The following is a 16,527-nucleotide window of genomic DNA, read 5'->3' as shown; positions in this document are numbered from 1 at the left end:
GAAGCCTCAGAAGTACTGTTCAATTAGGATGACTGGAGAGAGAAACCTCTGGGAACATACACCTCTGAGGTAGAACAGCATGGCGCAGTGCTTTTAAATTTGCAAGAGACTTGAGATGGTGTAATAAAACTTTATTTTGGAGAGGAACAAACTAAGGCACAGAGATGGTGAAAGGTATATATTTTCTTTTTCTGGTAATAAGGATTCTGACAATAGTGAGTGTTATTGGAATGCATTTAATTAATACAGACATTGTACAATGTAAGATTCCTTTTATAGAAAATTTGTCTTTATTAAATAGAATACTTACTCATCTATGGCCTCGGTGTGGAACCACAGTGCTAGTCATACATCATATAGTACAGACATTAACATATGTAATTTTAGCACTGGATTAACTGATTAAGGTAATAGCAAGCCATTTTCCAGTCAGAGGGATCAGAGCAAATCTGCCCTTTCCTGATTCCTGCCCTCCCCCCCAAAAAAAAGTCCTATGAGAATATACTACAGAGTTTTAAATCTTTGAACAGCTCTAAATTTTGAATAAACTTCACATTCATCAGAGACAACTCTTCGAATCTAAGTAGATGAACTGTAGGCAGATTTAGAGACTATCACATGGGACTTCCCTCGTGGCGCAGTGGATAAGAATTCCAGTGCAGGGGATACGGGTTCAATCCCTGGTCTGGGAAGATCCCACATGCCGCGGAGCAACTAAGCCCGTGTGCCACAGCTACTGAGCCCTCGCGCCTAGAGCCCGTTCTCTGCAACAAGAGAAGCCACCGCAATGTGAAGCCCGCACACCACAACGAAGAGTATCCCCCGCTCTGCACAACTAGAGAAAGCCCACGCAGAGCAACGAAGACCCAACACAGCCAAAAAGTAAAAATAAAGTATCACATGATGCCTTTTGGTATTTTTCAATTACTTGAATTTAGACCAATGCTACAGTCTGTGCAGATGCAAGCACAGAAAGTCATTTAGTATTTGCAAACTAAGAAAACTTCAGGGCTTCCCTGGTGGTGCAGTGGTTGAGAGTCCGCCTGCCGATGCAGGGGACACGGGTTCGTGCCCCAGTCCGGGAAGATCTTACATGCTGCGGAGCGGCTGGGCCCGTGAGCCATGGCCCCTGAGCCTGCGCGTCCGGAGCCTGTGCTCCACAACTGGAGAGGCCACAACAGTGAGAGGCCAGTGAAACGCAAAAAAAAAAAAAGAAAACTTCAGTTATTGCTCAAAGCGTGGTAATTATATACATATATAAACAGAAATAACATGTAGAGTATAAAAATACAAACATCCAATTAAAATAGCTGGTATACCAGTGAGGGTTCAATGAGGAGACAGAAGTCACATAGTAACTTGAACAGGAAAAGATTAAGGGATTAGGGTAATAAGGGATTGGCTAGGAAAAACTGAAGTGAACTCTTCAGGAAGAGCAGAAATAAGAAGCAGCCACTACTAGAGCAGAGATAGAGCACCCAGGAAGGAGGCCTCCCCACCCCCGGAGTTGAGATCCAGATGTCTGAGAAGATGCAGCATGGCTCACTGGATGTTGAAGTGTCTTGTTTCTGGGACTTGCTGGGAAGCCAACAGAAGGGTGATGGTGGGGAAGCCATTCATGGGGAAGTGCCTTGTCCAACAATGTTCTGTTTTGAAGCTGCCTGAAGGGGGTCCAGGGAAAGCTTCTGGTCATTAGGGGCACCTAGCTGGTGCACAGGGCAGGAACCTGGCACTGGAGAAGCCACCAACACTGCAGGGGCCTGGCATTGGGAAAGCCCCCATACTGTGGGAGCTTGGTCCTGGAGAAACCATAGGCCTCTTTCTGAATCACCAAGAATCATTTTGATACAGCTTAGAGCTCTTTGTCAGATTCAATATGAGTAAAATCTGTGCTGAATTGGCCAATATAAATGTCTATAAAATGTGCTAGACAAGCATCTAGTAGAAATATAACACGAGCCACAAATGCAAACCACATATGTAGTTGTAAATTTTCTAACAGCCTCATTTAAAAATGTAAAAAAGGTAAAGCTAATTTTAATAGTATTATTTTATTTAAAGTTTTGCCCAGCATAGTATTATTTATCTTGTAATCTTGTATTTTATTGTAATCTTGTATCTTATTTATCTTGTAATCAGTATAAAAATTGAGATATATATATTTTTTCATACTAAGTCTTCAAAATATAGTGTGTATTTATACTTTCAACACATCTCAGTTTGGACTAGTTGCATTTCAAATGTTCAACAGCTACGTGTGGCTGGTGGCTATCCTACTGGGTAGCCCAAACGTAAACAATAACAAGTTTAGTGTTTTGGGGTTGAGTCATCATTTGGTAAAATTGTCTTCATCTAAAATAATGCTGGGACTTACCTGGCGGCGCAGTGGTTAAGAGTCCACGCTCACAATGCAGGGGACCTGGGTTCGATCCCTGGTTAGGGAACTAGATCCCACACGCATGCTGCAACTAAGAGTTCGCATACCACAACTAAAGGAGCCCACATGCCGCAACTAAGGAGCCAGTGCAACAAATAATAAAAAAATAAATATTTTTTAAAATGTAAAATAATGCTGCATTCACCATGTAAGTATATAGGTAAAATCAAAACAGTTGCTAGCTTTTAGGTCAGTTAATTAACTTAAGCCAAGATTTTCACCTGTAAAATGGTACAGAAGTTGTGAAACAGAGCAGGACCCTATGGTCCTTGCCCCCCATGTCCTCAGCCTGCCTTTTGTCTGTGAAAAACTTTAGCCAAAGAATAAGTTTCATCAGAGAAGTGAGAAAATGCAGAAACAAAGACAGTCCAACAAGACTAAATAATAATAGTTGAGTCATTAAGCGAAGTCAAGGACTTTTAGTTCCCCCTCAAGGGCTATAGGTAATATTCTGAGCCATGTCCTGTGAGCTGTCTTATAGATACGGAAACCCTCACCAGGTGGAAGAAGTTAACTACATGATGGCCAGAGTGTAGCCATGACATAAGTTGCCACAATTCCAAGAATTGGCCTCAAGGAAATGGGAACCAACCAACCCTGGAACTGAAGATTAATCGTACTTAAAACAGTCAAGATGACGCTGGTCAGACCACCGATGACCAATTTCAAGATGACTGTCAGAGCTGACTGTATTGTTTCTGCACGTAGCCCCCTCCCTCAGCCTATAAAAGCTCTTGCCCCCGATTGTCAGCTGAGGGGGGAGTCGGCCTTTGGACAGGTATCTGCACCCCCACCACCCGGGTTTCCGGCGTCCAAAATAAAGCAAAGTTTCCTTTCCACCAGCCTTACCTCATTATTGCTTTGAGTGGCGAGCAGCTGGACCCCACTTTGTTACAGTTGTACCTACTTCATAACATTCGTTGTGAAGTGTTGCTATGAGAATAAAATGGGATGGTGCATATAAAGTGTTCAGCATGGTGCCTGGCACAGGGTAAGAGTCTGATAAATGCTAGTGATCATAATTATTACTATATAGGTAATATGCCTGGATAATGGGTGTCACTGATAATAGCAGGAAGACAGAACCCTATAAGACGACATGTATCTTGGTGAATTCACCGTGGTTAGTAGTGTCTGCTATATGCTAGAGACTCTACAGCACTGTAGGCTCAGAAATTTGATTTGATCAGAACAATGAGGGTGGCTTATCTCTCATGGGAAGCTCTTATTAACCAAATCAAGATAAATGTATATTCAATAAACTAAATTTTAACAATATTCTATCTACAGATGTAAACTGTACACTGTCTATGTGCTAGCCACTGATCTAGGCATTGGGAATATATCAGTGAGCCAAGAAGGGTAGGAAGAGGGGAGAGTGGTCATGCATAAGCCCAAGTCATGTTTAAAACAAAATTAGAGTCAACTCATTATTCAGGTAGGGTGGGTTAACCACTGGGGGATTATCTTTGATTGAGGTTCAGAAGCTACTTGTTGTGGATTAGGTTGAAAGGCAGAGGGAGCAGAGAAAGCATGGTCCTGAGATGCCTACCACTTGAGCTCAGTTTGAACCTCAAGGCCTTAATTTCTCCATCTACTCAACTTCTCCACCACACCATGCACTTCACCCGCCCCTATGGTTAATCAGCAAACTGATTAATCCAATCCCAGATTAAATTAATAATTGTTTGAAAATAGGCTTGCCAATTGATCAAAAGTATAACTGTCAAACAGGCAGAATGCCCCTGATGTTCTGACAAACACTCTCTAACTCTGACAGCACTCTTATTTTTGTGTTCTCGAGGAAGCATCTTTCTATAGCTCACATGAACTGACCAAAGAGGAAAGCAGGAAATCTTTGCTTTAACACATAGGCCACAAGGCACTGCTCAAGATCAGTGTCTTAGAATACAGTGTCAGACAGTGTCTTAGAACACTGCCAAGCACAGCCGAGTTACTTACACTATAAGTCTTACCCAAATGGATCTATACGTGAAACTAGACCCAATTACTAGGGGAAAATGTGGGGAACACTGATCCAGCATTCCCAATTCTAAACATGTACCCTACACAAGCACTATCACAAGGGTACAAAGTTATATGCCCATGGGCATTTGTTGCATTATCTGTAATATAAAAAATAGAAACAACTTAACCCCCTAAGTAGAGGCTGAGTTAAGCAAATTACTGTACCTCTTTACAATGGAATAGCAATACAACTGCTTAAAAACAGAACAAACCAAAGAAAAAAAAAAGGCTTTACTATAAAGCTGCAGTAGTCAAGATAGTGTAGTATTGGGACTTCCCTGGTGGCACAGTGGTTAAGAATTTGCCTGCCAATGCAGGGGACATGGGTTCGAGCCCTGGTCCGAGAATATTCCCACGTGCCACAGAGCAACTAAGCCTGTGTGCCACAACTACTGAGCCCGCATGTCACAACTGCTGAAGCCCGTGTGCCTGGATCCCATGCTCTGCAACAAGAGAAGCCAACGCAATGAGAAGCCCACGCACCACAAGGAAGAGTAGACCCCACTCCCTGCAGCTAGAGAAAGCCCATGCGCAGCAACAAAGACCCAATGCATCCAAAAATAAATTTATTAAAAAAAATAAAAACAAGACACAGGCTTGGAGAAAATATATGCAAAACATATATGATAAATGACTTGTATTCAGAACTTAATAATTAAAAAATAAATTGCCCAATTTTTAAAATGGGCAGAAGATTTGAATAGGTAATTCACCAAAGAACAAATATGCATGGCAAATAAACACAGGAAAAGATGCTCAACATTAATATCAGGGAAATGGGGGCTTCCCTGATGGCACAGTGGTTGAGAGTCCGCCTGCCAATGCAGGGGACACGGGTTCATGCCCCGGTCCAGGAAGATCCCACAGGACGCGGAGCGGCTGGGGCCATGAGCCATGGCCGCTGAGCCTGTGCGTCTGGAGCCTGTGCTCAGCAACGGGAGAGGCCACAACAGTGAGAAGCCCGCGTACTGCAAAAAAAAAAAAAAAAAAAGAAAATCAGGGAAATGCAAATTAAAACCACAATGACATAGTACTACACATCTACTAGAATGGCTAAAATAAAACAAATAAATAGATAAAACTGATAATACCAAGTGCTAACGAGGAACAACTGGAATGCTCATTCTTTGGTGGTGGAAATGCAAAATGGTACAGCCACTTTAAAACAAGTTGGCTGTTTCTTAAGGTTAAATATATACCTACTATAACCCCAGCACTCCTACTCTTGAGTATTTATTCAAAAGAAATGAAAATGCAAAGACTTGTATGTGAATGTTCATAACAGCTATTCCTGCTCCAAGAATTAGAAACAATAAAACATCAAAACTAGAGAATGGATTTTTTTTTTTTTTTTTTTTTTGCCCGAGCCACATGGTTTATCGGGCCACAGCAGTGAAAGCACTGAGTCCTAACTGCTGGACCGCCAGGGAACTCCCCAAGAATGGATAAATAAATTTTGGTATATCCAGACAATGGAATACTATTCAGCAATAAAAAGCAATAAGCTACTGACAAATGCAACAACATGGATGAGTCTCAAAAGTGTTATGCTAAGTGAAAGAAGCTGGATGCAAAACACTGTATATTGTATAATTTTCTTTATATGACATTCTGAAAAAGGCAAAATTATAGTTACAGAAATTAAAAGGTCACAAGGGAATTTTGGCAGGTGATGCAATTATTCTAAATCTTGAGAGTGGTGATGCTTACACATAGTATACATTTTTCAAAACATTGAAATCTACACCTAAAAAGAGTGAGTTTTATTTTATGTCAATTACACTTCAAAAAACTTGTCTAAGAAAAAGAAGGGAAGTTAGAAGATAATGGAGCAATGACTTCAAAACCCTCAAGGAAATTCTTTACAACTTAAAACCCTATGTCCAACAAAACTATAATGTGTAAGAGTAGAATAAAGACATTTTCAAACACATAAGCTCTCAGAAAATTTTACTTCCCTGAGGCTTTCTCATAAAACTACTGGTGAGATTGTTCCACCAAAACCAGGGAGAAAGGACAAAAACAAAAACAAACAAACAACAAAAACGGAAACCACGGCATTAGGAAACAATAAACCCAACATAGGAGAAAGGGAAGGGACTCTCCAGGACAATATTGAAGGGGATTCTCAGATGAGAACAGGTATAGAAGGCAAACAACTGAAGCAGGTACGAAAGCTCTAGGAGAGTTCAAGAACCTCAGACTGATAATACACATCACATGTTCCATGTCTTTGAGAGATTTTAGACAACTGGTGCAAGTTCGAGTTGAATCAATAAGTACTTAGAAATCTAAGCAAGTAAAAACCATGACAAAGTATTAATTCCAGGCGAAACAAAAAGCCTTTTATAAAGGTCAATTATAATGTACATGATCCAGTAAGGTGCCTAGAACATTCTCCATGTTAAAATTTCAGAGTCAAGCAATCTAGAAGCATTTCAGTAAAAATAAAATATACTAGACTTAGAACAAATTCCTAACATATAAAAAACTCCTGAATTCCCATATAAAACCAACTTAATTTTTGAAATTAAACACTCTACACATGTTATAATGTACTTTAATTGTGCTTTATGTAAGAGAAATAATAGATATAGAGAATATGAGAATTACATTAGTAATTTCACATGATGGTCACATAGGTAAGGAATAATATTCTTTACTAAAAAAAATCAGGTCTTTAACTCTCTTTTCTTTCTTATATAATTTATTAGTTTTAAGGAATCCACCAGGGGCTTCCCTGGTGGTGCAGTAGTTAAGACTCCGTGCTCCCGATGCAGGAGGCCTGGGTTTGATCCCAGATCAGGGAACTAGATCCCACATGCATGCCGCAACTAAGAGTTCACATGCCATAACTAAGGAGCCCATGTGCCGCAACTAAGAAGCCCACCTGCCACAACTAAGAAGCCCACGTGCTGCAACTAAGGAGCCAGTGAGCCACAACCAAGACCTGGTGCAACCAAATAAATAAATAAATAAATATTTTTTTAAAAATCCACCAAAGCTATATTACAGCTCAGTTCTTCAGAGTATATCCTCAACACATTTAACAACTTTTTTTTCTTTTTTGGCTGTGCTGCATGGCATGCGGGATCTTAGTTTCCTGACCAGGGATCAAACCACTGCCCCCTGCAATGGAAGTGGTAAGTCCCTTACATAACTTTTAATAAATCTCTATCATAGTAAGATTCTTTTCGAAAGTATAAAATATTTCAAAATATTTGAAGAAAATATTTTAGAATGGAGACCAATCTTTTAAAAATTTTTTAAATAGTTCACATTTTCCTTGTTTCAAAAGTCTTTGTGACAGAAAAGATATAGATGAACCTTAATGGAAATTGCTAAGGGAAAGAAGCCAGTCTGAAAATACTACATGCTGTATGATTCCAATTATATGATATTCTGAAAAAGACAAAATTATAGAGACAGGAAAAAGAGGAGAATGGTTGAACGTGTGAAGCAACAGGAGATTTTTTAGGATAGTGACACTATTCTGTATGATACCATAATAGTGGATACAAAAAAAAAATAGTGGATGCATGACATTGTTGAAACCCACAAAAATTTACAGCACAGAGTAAAGCTTAATGTATGCAAATTTTAAAAAATCATATGGAAAGTCGTAGTATAAGGCCTAATATAAAGTCTCAATATTATGTGTTGCCTTAACAGTCATGTTTATTACCTGGGAAAACTGGGAGGGCCTACAATGGCCTATCTGTATGTCCCTGTCCCTACTCTTGCCATAGATAAGTTCCTCTAGCTAAACCTCTAACTCTCCATGCTGAAGGGACCAGGCACAGTCAGTGCTGATCCCTGAGCAGTTAGTTTCAGTTCCCTGCCAGCTTGTGGAATTATTCAAACAACTAATCAAATTCTTCACAGGAACCAGAGGGCACCTCATCCTCTTGGTACTACAAAACTCTCTCCCACAGCCTCTGGTTGTTCCTTCTGTTCCTGAGTGCGACTACCGTGTGGCAGTGCCTTCTCTATGTGGTACCCTCCTGCCCGAGAGACTGTGAGTATCTGTGGCCAACAGACTGCTGTTGATGTCATCTGTCCTGTGTCGGGTGTTGTGTGTTTGGCTATTCCCAAAACCCTAGGGAGGGAACTCTTCCCTCACCAGCAGGGTGACTAGGAGGCAATTAAAACAGAGCTTGGGGGACCCGAGGATGGAATGCAGATTGTGACAACATAATCTGTCTGTATTGTACATATATGAAACGACCTCACTGAAGAGGGTGGAGGAAATAGGTGATTACCTAAGGAAATGGTGGCATTCAAGATTACCACTTGGAAGTGAGTGAAGTCGGTAAAACTAAAGACAAAAGCAACTGCACAAAAGCACTGGACTCAAGTTGATAAAACTGTTATCCACAGGAGTAGGGTTAATAATTCTGATACTTCCATAAATGTACACTCATATTGAGCAATTAGGTAAATATAAGTTAAATGATGGAAGCTAGGTTTCTCACTGTTGGAGCAGGAATTTACAGAAAAGCAATGGGAATGGCTAGAATATGCGGCAATGAATTAGAGTTGGTTGTATGGATCAGTATGAAGTCATGCTTAGCTTAATATAGACAGGGGTGGTTCCACATAGAGAAATAGAGATATGGGTATATTTATTAGTTAGAGTACACACATATATTTCCTTGCTCTGTCAGCTGAGAGGGTCTAGAAGCAATTACACTCCAAATACCAAATCTTGGGTTCTAATACCACTCTCCAATAAAAGTAACAAGGACATCTTTGAGAAATGGCTGATCCTAGGACCAGGACAGGAAATACACAAGTTCAGCATCTTGTAGTGTCAGTAAGTAAGTGACAGACAAACAAAAAACAAAAACAACATTGATGGGCTTCCCTGGTGGCGTAGTGGTTGAGAGTCCGCCTGCCGATGCAGGGGACACGGGTTCGTGCCCCGGTCTGGGAAGATCCCATCATGCCGCGGAGCGGCTGGGCCCGTGAGCCATGGCCACTGAGCCTGCGCGTCCGGAGCCTGTGCTCCACAGTGGGAGAGGTCACAGCAGTGAGAGGCCCGCCTACTGAAAAACAAAACAAAACCAAAAACAAACAACATTGATGGAGGCATGTCAAAGGGATACAAGAGCCAACTGAAAGAGCACCCAATGACCAAAGCTGGAACAATCTGAGCAATACAATGAAGGAGTATTGGATTATAACTCAGTGTATAAAGTAAATATTCATGAGTCTATACTGCTATAAATAAATGATCAAATAAATAAATGGGAGAGAAGAGAGAAATCTCCTGTGAAGAATACCAAATAATTTAAATAAATATCCCACCTTAAAGGAGATGGAGCATAACTCCCCAATCCTTAAGTGTGGGCTATGCTTAGTGATTTCCTTTCAAAGAGTACAGTATGGAAAGGAGGAAAAAACGAGTGACATTACTATAGAGAAACCCAAATAGACCTTTGATGTGATTTGATTAAGATAGACCATTGTTTGTGTTCTTCCTCCCCAAACCCCATAACGCCAATCTGGCCATGAGAAAAACACCCAATTCCAATAGAGGGGCATTCCAGCAAATATTTGACTAATACACCTCAATACTGTCAAAGTCATAAAAAACAAAAACCAAGATATCTGAGAAATTGTCACAGCCAAGAGGAGCCTAAGGAGACATGACAATTAAATGTAATGTGGTATCCTGAATGGGATCCTGGAACAGAAAAAGCACATTAGGTAAAAACTAAAGAAATTGGAATAAAGTATGGACTTTAGTTAATAATAATATAATATCAACACTGGTTTATTTTTCTCATTAATTGTAACAAATGTACAATATAATGTAAGGTGTTAGTAATAGGGGAAGCTGGGCATGAGTATATGAGAACTCTGTAGTATCTTTACATTTTTTCTGTAAATCTAAAGCTGTTCTAAAAATAAAGTCTACTTTAAAAAAAGCATCTGGGAAGCCTAGAGAGTGCTAATATCCAGCAAAGTAAATAATAAATAAATAAGGAACTGAGGGGAAGGAAAATACGTTAATCCAGGGATGAGGTTAGAATACTAACATGCATGCCTTTAGCAACGACGTTCTTGGTTAGAGGTAGGCTGTACATTTGGGTCCACAGAAGTAAGGAAGCTTTGCATGTCTGTTTCTCATAGCAGCCCTCAGCACCCTCCTGCACTGAGGACAGAGACAGCAGCAGAAGAGCAGACAGACCTGAGCTGGGCTGCTGCCCGGAAGCCAGTCTACAAAGGATACTGCACATCTCGGGGGCTCCAAAACGTCACTCTAATCTTTACTTACCTGAGTTCTTCTTGGAAGGATGCGGCTAAAAAGAACTACTTTGGTAAGTCACTTGGGGTGGGATAAAACCTCCTCACCCCCCAAAATGCATGGTTAGATGGCCTGTGGACTGCTGCCTAAGAAGTTAGGGTCTGGGAACAGCAGGGTCTTTGTTTCCTGGGACACCGCTCCAGACATCCTTTATCTCTGCCTTTCCACTTAAATAAACGTTGAATAAATTTTTCAAGAATACTGTTTTGAAGGGAACCAAATTACTAGTTGGAACAGAGAGCGCAATTATTAGCCTATTAAAGGCGTCCACATGTTATCAGCCCCTTGTATTACCAAGTTGAGTAAAAACGAATCTAACAGTAACCAGAGCCAGACAGTCCAACGACCTCTCTCTGATAGTCTCAGATGGTCCAAGGGCACAATTTAGACGATCAGCCTACCCTTCAGGCAACCATCCAAGGACATTATTTCCCTTAACTGATAAGAATAGGGCAGCAAAGAGTTTGGAGTTACGTTTTTTTGGTGAATGACTATTCTTCGTGCTGCTGATCACGGACAGATTCACGTGCCTGATACTTAGTGAATCAACTGAGAGGTGGGCAGGGTTGACATTTTCTTATTAAAAGCAAGGAACCCAACCAGGACTAACCAACCACATTTACCTAGAGATGGACCGAGGGAGTCCTTGTGAACAGTGCTAAGATTTTCCCTAGAAAACAGCTCTGGGCCTATTTTTACAAGGGTAATTGAAGCTTAAAATTCATCATCATGAGGGGGTTCCAAAAGTTTTAACCTAAAAATATTTCAAACCAGGAGCTGGGAATCATCAACCCTAGATAAACAGGGGAGAACTATCCGCAAACTAATTTTAATCACTGTAACTTCCTGGAGAATATCTAACATAAATTGGCTTTTTTTCCTGTTTCTTTCATAGGCTCACATTGCTTCTGGATCTTCTTAATTATCCATATTCTCTAAGTGAGCGTTCTGTCCTTGGGTCCCTTAACGCTACAACCTGGGGAGATCTCACCCAAATTCACTGCCCTACTCTGCCATTTGTTTGGTGAGGACACCCAATCTGTATCTCTACACTGACCTTTTTTTGGGCTAATAGACCTGTATTACCCATACATTCCTGGATATCTTTCCTGAAGGTCTCTCAGATGCCTTAATGTTACAGACATTCCCCATCCTCCTGACAATCTCTCCAGAAACCTGGGAGGTAATTAGGATTCCTTCCTTTCCCGCTCTGTCCACACCAATCTCTGTACCTCACTAATTTCATATCTAAATAGGTCTCGAGTTTTTTCCTTTTTTTTTTTTTTTTTTTTGTGGTTCGCGGGCCTCTCACTGTTGTGGCCTCTCCCGTTGCGGAGCACAGGCTCCGGACGCGTAGGCTCAGCGGCCATGGCTCACGGGCCCAGCCGCTCTGCGGCATGTGGGATCTTCCCGGACTGGGGCACGAACCCGTGTCCCCTGCATCGGCAGGCGGACTCTCAGCCACTGCGCCACCAGGGAAGCCCAGTTTTTTCCTTTTTATACATGGTACCTGCCTCATCATTTCTTCACTAGGCGATTGCAAGTCTCTTGTCATACACATTTGTCTTGCTCTTCCCCAAACTATCCTCCACACTAAAGTCAGAGTTAAAAAATTTTTTTTTCTAACAGTTAATTTTTTCAACTCTGTAATATATGCATAAAGTTTAAAACCAAAACGTTACAAAAGAGTACATAGGGAAAAGTCTGCACTTTGCACCTGACTCTCAGTCACCCAGTTTGCCTTCCCAAAGGCACCCATAGCTATCAATTCCCTTGGTAAAGATTGTATTTCCAAAAGGCATCTACTTCACATCTTCCCATGGCTCACCACTGTCTATAAGAAAATGGTGAAATTGAGAAGCCCATATGGGGCCTCTCAGGGTTTTGTCCTGTTTCTCTCATTTCTTCTAGTCAGTCCCTCTATCCATCCAGATTTTGTCTGCTGTAAGCATTTTGCTCTTCCTTAAAAAGTCTAAGGCTTCCTTCCCTCTGTGATTCTGTATATGCTGTTTCTCTCACCTGGGATGCCTTCCCCAAGTTCCTTCATCCCCCATGCCACCCTTTTCTTTGAGTACAAAGTACTCTTAATACTCCTCTAAATATGTTCAATTTTAAAAGACTTTGTGGACCTCTGCAGATAAAGGTTATGCCCTTGTCTCATGAAGCCCTTTTAGGACCATATGTATATATATTTTTATTATAGCACCTATCACATTGCTTGGCCATGTCAAAGGCAGTACTATGTTCCTTTGTTCTTTGAGTCCTCAGAGTTTAGCAGTCTGCCTAATACCTAGTTGTTGTTGAATAAATACTGAATATTAGTTACAATGTAACTACTATTAAGGATATATTAGGCTGATTAATAGCAACACAGTACTTAAAATTTTTAGTTCTGGCCACCACATATACAGATAGATGTTGAGGAAGTATAGCATCTCCCTGACAATGTATGGTTTACTAACACTGTGATGGCCTTAACAAGAAAAGACTAACAGGGTGCACAGCTCCCTCAGAATCTCTGAAGGGCTAAAGAGGAAGCAGCTGACAACAAACTAGTGAGTTTCCCCATGAGACCAGAGGTTCTCCACCACAGTGTTCGGTCATCTTGGTTTGTCTTCATCAGTGCTGAAAGGTATTGTAACTTATTTGTGCTAATAAAAGTTAAAGTACTGAAATTTGAAAACAATTCACTTTTCTCCCCTCCTAAACTAGACTGGATTCGAGGTTACTTCTACAAAGTCACTCCTGCCCACTTTTATTCCAATATACTTTGTTGAGATAGGGGTCCAACTGATGGGTCCGGAAACTGGGCATAAGTCACAGTTTACCTTATCTTTACTTCCCCCCCGGAAGAATGCTAAACATGTGAATATTATCTATTGTGGGGTTGGGGGGATACAGAGAACTGCCCTCCTAGATTATGAGCTTCTCCAGGGTAGGGACCATGACTTTTCATTTTGTGTCTACCCATAGTGTCTGGGTGGAAGAAAATGTGACAAAAACTTTTAAAAAGGACTGAAGGAAAGAGAAAAAGCAAAGGAATAAAGGAGGTTTATCATTTACTTTCTTAGAAATTGTTAATTGAATTCCATTTTAACTCAGCATAAGAAACAAACAAACAAAAAACAGCAATAAAAGCTGCTTAGGGACTTCCCTGGTGGCGCAGTGGTTAAGAATCTGCCTGCCAATGCAGGCCACACAGGTTCGAGCCCTGATCCAGGAAGATCCCACATGCTGCAAAGCAACTAAGCCTGTCCGCCACAGCTACTGAGCCTGCGCTCTAGAGCCCGCGAGCCACAACTACTGAGCCCTCCTGCCACTACTGCTGAAGCCCGTGTGCCCAGAGCCCGTGCTCCACAGCAGGAGAAGCCACCAAAATGAGTAGCACGTGCGCCGCGGTGGGGAGTGGCCCCCTGCTCGCCGCAGCTGGAGAGAGCCTGCGCGCAGCAAGGAAGACCCAACACAGCCCCAAAATAAATAAATTAAAAAAAAAAAAGCTGCCGAAACTCACATTACAAACAGTAAAGGTTAAGAAACAAAAGGTTAAGAAACAACACTGCCTACCCCTCAAATATCTCAGTAATCAAAGATTTCTTAACTTTTTGGCTCTTCAAAATATGTGCAGTCCATAATACAGTAGGAAGTGATTATCTATCCAAGGCTAGTTGTAAATGTCCTCTGATTATCTGATGTAATTCTAAGCTCAAAGGCTTTTGCCTCTCCTGCAGTACCTTGCTTGGAACAAAGCTGTGCTTAATGCATATTACTTTTATTTCATAAATATAAAGTATATAAAAACCAGAAGAGTTGAGTAACTTTCACTGGGAAGGAAAAAGGTAACATTTTTAGTGTTTTTCTTTTTTATATTATTTTCATGAAGAGTCTAACTCTGCCCATTGACACCTGTCCAAATGCTATGACACTGCAAAACTGAGATCACATAAACTTTTTTTGGACACTTGATTTTGCCCATGTTAAAGGAATATAATTGAGTAACACACTCACTTAAAATTCTATTACAAATAAGCATACTTTCTCTACTCCCCCTGTGATATGCCATGATACCATCTGTATAGACTAACTTTTACTCACTGAAAGTACAATAAATATTTGTCGATTGATTTGGTTGATGCAACTGTAAGCCTTGTTTTCAGTTCAAAGTCTACATTTTACTGGTAATCTAAAAATATTAATTCCTATACATCCAAATGTCTGGGTAGCATCCTGCTTCCCGAACACACACACATTCACCCTTAACCCCAACCTGCTCCTTCCTCAGAGCTTGTTGTGGGGATAACATTTCAGGAGGGCATCCAGCAGGAGGAAAGACCAACATCTCTCGCTTCTTGAGCTGTCGAGGTGCCCAATAGCAACTTAGTGGCTCAAAGTAAAAAAGAGCAGCGCGGGTGGCAGGTGGGGTGGAGGAAAAGGAAACTTCATCAAAGATGCAAGTGACAACTCCCAGGGGCTTACAGATTCCATCCGAACAGGAAAAATGAAAAGGTTAGAAAACAGTGGCAGGGTGGTGTCTCCAGCCATGTTTCAATTCACGGTGCACTGATAACAAGCCACATATCTGCCTTACCCAAGCAACTTCCCCAGTGCCCATCTCCCCACCTTGGCATAAGAAGGGGAGCGGGTCCCCACGACTCCGGAGTAATAATTAGGGGAGACCACTGCCTGTAGAGACTCCGCCAGAGGAAAGGAGCCGAGGGGCTGCGGCCCTTCTCTGCAATCCAGGAAGCCCCCTCCCGCGCGCAGGTTGGCGGGCGCCCGATGCCGCAAGGATGCAGGGCATGGAGCGAGGTACCGGGGCCCCTCCCAGAGACCCCCGCCAGCCCCGCCAGGGGGAGCGTCTGCGCCCGACGGCCGGCTGCGGGGACACGGCTGACGGCGCAGGGCGGTGGCTCGGCTACGCGGCTCCCCTCCCACGTCCCCACCCTCTCCCCGCCCGCCCCCGGCGCGGCCCTGCCCGCCCCCTCCGCCCCCTCCCGCGGCGCCATGCGCAGACTCAGTTCCTGGAGAAAGATGGCGACAGCCGAGAAGCAGAAACACGACGGGCGGGTGAAAATCGGCCACTACATCCTGGGAGACACGCTGGGGGTCGGGACGTTCGGCAAAGTGAAGGGTGAGGACCTCCGGGGCAAGGCTCGGCCCCAGCCCGGGATCCGAGTGACTTCCGCCTTTCGCATCTCTTCATCCTCCCCCGCCCCTTGTGTTCCTCGTCCCCAGGGCTCGGCAGTCCCTGTCCAGGCTCCGGCCGGAGTAGAGCCGGAGGCCACGGCGGGACTGCGGAGCGGCGCCCCCTGGGAGGGCGGGGGTGGGGTGGGGACTGGTCGCCATGGCGACGGTGCGACGGCCGGAGGGGCTCGTCCGTGCGAGGGGCGGGGATGCAGAGGTGCGAACTTTCCCAGGCCTGACGGTCGGGGGCTGCACTACTCGCTCCCTTAGCTGGGTGGGGGCGCCGGGGTCTTGGCCGGGAACCCTGGAGAGGCGGCCCGCCGTTCGTCCCAGCTGTGATCCCTCGGCTCAGGGCCAGCCCATCGGTTCCCTGGCCGTCCTCGGCATTGTCCATATTTCCGTCCTCTTCAGAAGGCTGTTGACTTACCTGCCCTGGCTGATTCTCAAGTGTGAAATGTGTTCCCCCGAAGTAAGGTTGCTTTGGGGAGTAGTTTACAGAGTTTAAAAAAAAAAAAAAAAAAGGCCATTTTGTCGGAAAGGATAACTAATTTTTTTCGGAGCAGTTAAT

General features: G+C 42.8%; 1 protein-coding gene across 5 annotated transcripts in view; it reads left to right on the top strand.

Moving 5' to 3' along the window:
• The first annotated feature begins 15,764 nt into the window (after positions 1–15,764).
• The window catches only part of PRKAA1 (protein kinase AMP-activated catalytic subunit alpha 1), a 46,397-nt gene continuing 45,634 nt past the window's right edge, over positions 15,765–16,527 (top strand). For 3 of the 5 annotated variants that reach the window (XM_089908808.1, XM_022598586.3, XM_022598594.3), the window contains exon 1: positions 15,818–15,906. Coding sequence is in view for 2 of the 5 variants with exons in the window: in XM_022598578.3 (XP_022454286.1) it covers positions 15,780–15,906 (127 nt within the window). In the remaining 3 variants the exon portion in view is untranslated. Of the gene's footprint in view, positions 15,907–16,527 lie in introns of all 5 variants that reach the window. The other 2 variants (XM_022598578.3, XM_089908809.1) reach the window with 1 other exon arrangement.

The sequence above is a fragment of the Delphinapterus leucas genome, chromosome 3 (genome assembly GCF_059928025.1).
Source record: "Delphinapterus leucas isolate spDelLeu-1000000601 "Yukka" chromosome 3, BTC_Dleu_Yukka2, whole genome shotgun sequence".
Lineage (NCBI taxonomy): Eukaryota > Metazoa > Chordata > Mammalia > Artiodactyla > Monodontidae > Delphinapterus > Delphinapterus leucas.
This window is presented reverse-complemented; position numbering and strand designations above follow the sequence as displayed.